A 7177-nucleotide genomic window follows, 5' to 3' on the forward strand; every position below is an offset into this window, starting at 1 on the left:
TGTGTGTGTGTGTGTGTGTGTGTGTCCATTGCTTTAAGTGTGCAGATGGAAAGAATAACCTAATTTCCTCTCAATTACTCAATGTGGAAACATAAACAGTGGAGACAAACAGACAAACAACACGAGAGAGACCGAGTTAAAGTCCAATTTCCTTTTCCCAGTCTGTATATATTTTCTACTGTTTTTACCCTAACAGACTCTTACTGACGATGAATGAATAAGTAAATAAATAAATACATAAATAAAAGAACAACAACAATATTATTAATAAATAATAATACTACTAATAATAGTAATAATAATAATAACGCATCCCCCTGCCTTGTGCCCGATGCTCCCTGGGATAGGCTCCAGGTTCCCTGTGACCCTGAAGAAAAGGATAAACAGTATAGAAGATGGATGCATGGATAATGCATCCATAAGTGTCTCTCTGTCAGGATTTGAACTCACAACCTTCTAACTATTTCTGAAATTGAAACGATATAAATATAAATAAATAAAACAGCAGACCTGTTGTGATTAAAGTGCAGATGATAAAATAAACAAAGAAAGAAACAAATAATGTTATTCTGTTGTCTAGGAGACGTTACTACACGTTTATTTTAGAACATCCTCCTTCTGTCGCCACCGCTATTTCCTTTTCCCATCATTAACATTTGATATTTTGCAGGGTTTAGCAACGTGTTCACACACACACACACGCAGTTTGGTTCTGGGAACAGAGGATGTAAACAGGTCAGGAGGTGATGTGCATGTGATGTATTTGTGTCTCGATGTTCATCAGGAACAGTGATCACATTGTACCTTCTCAGAGTGTTATGTAAAGGTTCAGAGAGTAAAGGAGACAGAGTGTGAGGTAAAGGAGAGAGTGTGGTAAGGGAGACAGACTGTGAGGTAAAGGAGAGAGTGTGGTAAGGGAGACAGAGTGTGAGGTAAAGGAGAGAGTGTGGTAAGGGAGACAGAGTGTGAGGTAAAGGAGACCAAGTGTGAGGTAAAGGAAACAAAGTGTGAGGTAAAGGAGCCCGAGTGCAAGGTAAAGGAGACAGAGGTGTAGGTTAAACACCTACGGAAGTTTACTGAGATTGAAAATGATTTTTCCAGCATTAAACATTAAACGTTTCTCAGGAAAACAAATCATACACAAATGCAGTGACATATAACATCAGTTCTGTACATTATTTTATTGATATTTATAACTTTTATTTATATTTATAACTGAGACTGCAGTGTTGTGTTTGTCTCTCAGTGTGAAGGTTGAGGGGGAAATCACGTCTTTATCATGGCTCTTAGCGTGTTCCTGTTTCTCATGCAGCAGATGGACTTTATCCGTGTTCTATTCCTGTGTGTAAAACATGCCACCGCCTGCAGGGAACTGAACCCTGATATCATCCATCCTCTAATAAACACAGATAAAACTCAGCGAAAATAAAGAAAGTTTACTTTTACCACATCACTCCCTATCTCAGACACGTCACTGCAGAAAGACACAAGCACATTGTTTATTTTCCAGATCCAGAGACTGGAGGGGATGTAAACTTTTGCTCTAGGTGGGAAGAGATCAACGCATGATGTGTCCGTGTCTGCGGTGCAGGAGAAATGTTTCTGATAACGAGGCCTTGATTTCCTGTTAGCAGGTCAAAGATCATCTTCATGAAGCCTGAGAGTGTTGAGGACACACAATGTTCATCTGGGAGAGAAAACATCACATGGAGCAGGAACCGGTCTCAACAGAGCCGCCTCCGAACCTCACCTCCTAACCCCACCTCCGAACCCCACCTCCTAACCCCGCCTCCGAACCTCACCTCCTAACCCCGCCTCCGAACCCCACCTCCTAACCCCGCCTCCGAACCCCACCTCCTAACCCCGCCTCCGAACCCCACCTCCTAACCCCGCCTCCGAACCTCACCTCCTAACCCCGCCTCCGAACCTCACCTCCTAACCCCGCCTCCGAACCTCACCTCCTAACCCCGCCTCCGAACCCCACATCTGAACCCGACATCCGAACCATGTAACTTTAATGGTCCTAACTAACCTTCAGCTAAAATGATTCACAATGCCACGCTCGTATGATGTGTTTAGTGCGTAAAGCTGATTAGATTGTGTAATATGTTTAGTTTTAATCCGTTTAATGGATTATGTTTTTGTCGTTTTTATTAAATTCTACACACTTGGACCCTGTCTGCTGTTCAGTTAGCATAGCATATTAGCTGCATGATGGTCATGTGACCTGTAACTGCTGAAATATAAACCTGTACATTGGTCTACTGAATATTATACAGCATGCAGTGCATTAGAAGATAGGACATGGTGTGTGTGTGTGTGTGTGTGAGAGAGAGAGAGTGTGTGAGGAGATTTAGATCAGCAGTGCCCTCTGAGGGAAAATCTCCACCAAGTACAAATCAGCAGGTTTCTGTGTTTATTGATGAATTGCAGACACAGGGAAAAGTTCTGGGCTCTTTCTCTGTGATGTTTGTTGGTAAATGAGAGCTTTTAGCTGTACTCGTGTTCGACACGTGAAGTGAAGAAGGCTTTGACTGAACGCACGTTGTGATGACGTCGCATGACACATCTCGGCCCGAATCTGCAGAAAATCTGTGGTAATTTAGAAAAATATCGAAAGCTCCTCAGAATATTGTGGAGTTGCGAGATTTTGCGTTAATTTCTGCGATTGGAAAAATCGCTAAATCCTGGATGGGACTGGTCAATGCTAACGATGCCTCCAAAAGTGCTGAAGTATCTATTCATGCTGTGTGGGAGGGGCATAATCTCTGTCACTCACAGCAACACTAGCCAATCGTGGGTGTCTGTGAGGTCGTGCATGTGGAAGAGGGCAGACAGCGATTTCCACTGTTCTGTGATGCAAAGGCTTCAGGTGTCTCAGAGGAAGCAGGTGATAGTCTCCACCCTCCAGGGTTGATGTCTGGCCAAGAACAAATTAAGGACAAATTCAGGGCAAAAAAACATACATAAAATGTTGGCACTGTTACATTTTTTTAAAAGTCCAGTATACTATTATTATTATTATTATTATTAATCTAATTTAATTAATTTAGTAATTATAAATTTTTATTTAAAAAATTAAACTTTTTAATTTTTTAAAGTAAATGTTAAAATAACTAGATATTTTTATTATGTTATAAAAGAGTGAATATTCATGTAGCAATAATTATTCTTCTTTTGTGTGTGTGTTATCCAGATGTGTGTGTGTTCTCTCTGTAAATCAGTCTTTGGTTCTTATTTCTGTATTTTATTAAGAATAAAGTAATCAGTTCTATCCTCCGTTTAGAATAAAATCTGAATCTCCTGAATTTAACTAACACTCTGCGGAGGAGCTGAAATCCATCCCATAATAATCTCCAGCACATCCACACCCCAGCTGGGGATCAGTCAATCTCTCACACACAGGAAGTGACGAGGCAGGAAGCACTGACAACCAGAACCTTTTAATAAATAACCGTTTGTTAATTTCCTGTCATTTACATCTCACTGACTGTTTTACAGTTTCACTCTGTTTCCGCACACTCTCATGCACACTCTCATGCACACTCACACACAGGAGAACAGACTGGAGCTTCATCATTAGTGTATTTCCCGGACTATAACAGCAGGTGGAGTGTTTGCTCCGTGTTTCTCTGAGTGATGATGTTCAGGTTTATTAGGAGATTTACGGTAGCTGTGATAATACTGAACTTATGGTAACGTGGTGAGCTTAGCACTCTGCACACACACTCACTTGTAACTAGAGCACAGAAGGAATTTAGCGGTAAATAAATGAGCTAGCGCACTTTATTTAACTTTAGAACTGAAACTGAAGATGAACAAAACGTTAAAAATATAAAGCGCTGATTTTACTCCACTGCGCTCATCTAAAAGTGGGCGGGGTTTCCTTCAGCCTGGAGCCATGTATAGTCCGGAAAATACAGGGAACACAAATTATACTGCATTCCCTCTCACTGATATGTAACGTTCAAGGAATGTGGTGCACACACACACCAGGCTTAAAACTTATATTTAGTGAATAACTGCTGGTCACTCACTTTCAGTCAGTGTTAGCAAAGTTAGCTTTTCAGAAGTGGTCTAAAACCATGTGCTCACTGGATTAACTGATTTCTCTCTCTCTCACACACACACACACACACACACACACACACACACACACACACAGAGGAAACCCACTCAGAGCTGGAGAGAGAGACAGTTAGAGAGTGAGACAGCGCCGTCATCATGGTTCATATTTCCAGCTCACAGTATACGAAGGCGTTTCTAATGATGAGATGCTGCATGTCCCAATCCAAACCCTGTTCACTACATAGTGCACTACATCAGGCATCTGTTACATCCACAAAGAAAGTGGACTAAATCCCATAATGCACTGCAACAAGCTAATATCAAATCAACATTTACCCACAATGCACCACAGCAGTCTAGAAATGTCTAAAAAAAAAAAAAACAAACAAACTGTACAGTGTAGACAGACCGAAGTGCACTATGTCTCTGTAGGCATAAGGGAGCAGGGCACCGTTCAGGACACAGCCACTGTGATACCACTGGCCTCAGCTGTAACAGAATGTAGAGATATCCACACACACACACACACACACACACACACATCTACCTGTAAAAACCACCAGACTGTTTAATCAGTTCTTATAAACACTGTGTGAGTGTGGGTGTAAACACTAGCGTCATTCACACACAGCATTCTGAAGTGTGTGTTCAGCTGATGGAGGTCAGTACGGTGAAAAATGTGTTGGGGTAGGGCACAACAGGTAAAAGTGGGCGGGGTCATGTACCTGACTCCACCCTGAGTGCATTTGAGGTGGCAGTGGGTGGAATCACACAACGTGGTCATTCACGTCCCACAGGCTCCGCCCTGACAAGTATTTAGTGTGATAGTGGGCAGGGTCATATGGCACTGGTCCTTTGTAGGCCCCGCCCTGTGCGAGAGGGCAGTGGAGGGAGTCATGCAGTGTCCACATCCAGTAAAGGCCTATTTCCGCTCACAGACTCCACCCAAAGGGGTGTGTGCGTGTGTGTTTGGCAGCAGTGGGCGGAGTCATGCACTGCTGTCATCTAATTCTCACAGGCTCCACCCAAATGTGTATTTGAGCTTGAATACAAGGTATGTGTATGATTGGGGTGAAAGCGGGCGGTCATACAGTGCAGTTATTCTACGCTTGCAAGCTCCGCCTTGATGTGTTTGGGGTGGCAGTAGGCGGAGTCAGACACTGAACCTCTCCAGTAGAAAGGCCCTTTCATCTCACTGGCTCCGCCCTGATGTGTTTCAGGTGGCAGTGGGCGGATCATACTCTGCTGAAAACCAATAGGGTCTCTTTTCCTGCAGGCTCCACCTTGATGTGTGTCTCAGGTGGCATTGGGCGGGGTCATACACTGCTGTCATCCAGTAGAGGCTCTTTGCCTTCACAGGTTCCGCCCTGAGGGGTGTGGGCATGGCTCTGGGTTGTGCTGGGGTGTTTTTTGTAGTTCCCGAGCCGCAGAGAGACCGCATTGTGTTCGGGAATGAAGAGCGCCACCAACAGGGAGAGAAGAACTGAGCACGCTCCAAACAGGAACGGAGGACCAGGAATGATGGCACTCTGCACACAGACAGACAGGGAGTGAGACAGGGAGGGAATCAGAGAGAGAGAGAAAGAAAGAGAGAGAGAGGTAGAGAGAGAGAGTGTGTGTGAAACCTCGTCGGTAGGATTGGCCATGTTGGGTTTGGTTCCTTTCTCAGCTCCTCCTGCAGCATCCATCTCATTCAGCTCCACGTGGAATAGGTAGAAGACGAAGCCGTAGAGGGCGGGGCCGAGTCCATTACAGAGCCCCCTGATCCCCGTTATCATCCCCTGTACCACACCTACACACACACACACACACACACACACACACACACACACACACACGATGAGGTAGTACAGACAAAACCAGATGTAGGTATTCATATAATATATAGAAAATAGAAACAGAAAAAGAGATAAACAAACAGAATTGTGTGTGTGTGTGTGTGTGTGTGTGTGTGTGTGTGTGTGTGTGTGTGTGTGTGTATGTTCTCACCCTGCTGGTCAGGATCTGCATTTCGGGAGACAATGGCACTGATGGCTGGGAAAGTGATGCTGGACATCGCAGCTACAGCCCCTGCTGCCCACATCATCCTAACACACACACACACACACACACACACACACACACACACACACACACACCATAATTACGGAACTGTTGGTCATGTGATTTATTTTTAGACAAACCGGAATGTTAGTCAGAATAAATCTTCCTTTTCCTTTTTCCCTCCACCACGACTAATTTTAATGTAAACAACTATAACATATCTGTGTATAATATAATATAATATATAATATATATATGCATGCTTGTGTGTGTGTGTGTGTGTCTGTGTGTGTATGTGTGTGTATGTGTGGTGACTCACCAGGGCTGGGAGCCGAAGCCATACCAGGCAAGTTGCAGGATCTGGAAGCCGAGCCCTAACAGGATGGTGTTCTTATTCCCAATAGAGCGCATCAGCACACCCAACACCACTGTCTGTACACACGTACACACATGCGCACGCACACACACACACACACACACACACACACACACACACACACACACACACACAGACACACACACACACACACACAGACACACACACACAGACACACACACACACAGACACACACACACACACACACACTAAGTATATTCAATTAAAAATAACTGAACCCATGCAAACATCTTAATAATGTTCTATCCCACACACCTGAGCTAATATGGACAGGATTCCAACCACTGCAATAAATGCTGCAACTGTCTCTGAGGTGAATCCAATCACCTGTTCAACAGAGAGAGAGAGAGAGAGAGAGAGAGGTTATATTTAAACTCTTAAACCTAACATTACAGCTGCAGATGGTGTGTAGTGTAGTGTGTGTGTAGTGTAGTGTGTGTGTGTATGTGTGAGTGTAGTGCGCGTGTGTGAGTGTAGTGTGTGTATATGTGAGTGTAGGGTGTGAGTGTAGTGTGTGTAGTGTGAGTGTAGTATGCGAGTGCAGTGTGCGAGTGCAGTGTGGTGTGTGTGAGTGTGTAGTGTGTGTGAGTGTTGTGTGTAGTGTGTGTGAGTGGGTAGTGTGAGTGTAGTGTGGTGTGTGCATGTGTGAGTGTAGAGTGAGCATTGTGT

General features: G+C 44.0%; 1 protein-coding gene across 1 annotated transcript in view; it reads right to left on the minus strand.

Moving 5' to 3' along the window:
* Positions 1-3424: 3424 nt before the first annotated feature.
* Positions 3425-7177, minus strand: part of mfsd14a2 (major facilitator superfamily domain containing 14A2) — a 9860-nt gene continuing 6107 nt past the window's right edge. Inside the window, exons 8-12 of the mRNA XM_053681178.1 lie at positions 6764-6835; positions 6431-6543; positions 6058-6155; positions 5694-5860; positions 3425-5597 (exon numbers count right to left, since the gene is read on the minus strand). Coding sequence (XP_053537153.1) covers positions 5385-5597; positions 5694-5860; positions 6058-6155; positions 6431-6543; positions 6764-6835 — 663 coding nt within the window. The 3' untranslated portion in view covers positions 3425-5384. The remainder of the gene's footprint in view (positions 5598-5693; positions 5861-6057; positions 6156-6430; positions 6544-6763; positions 6836-7177) is intronic.

The sequence above is a fragment of the Ictalurus punctatus genome, chromosome 7 (genome assembly GCF_001660625.3).
Source record: "Ictalurus punctatus breed USDA103 chromosome 7, Coco_2.0, whole genome shotgun sequence".
In the NCBI taxonomy this organism is placed as follows: Eukaryota; Metazoa; Chordata; class Actinopteri; order Siluriformes; family Ictaluridae; genus Ictalurus; species Ictalurus punctatus.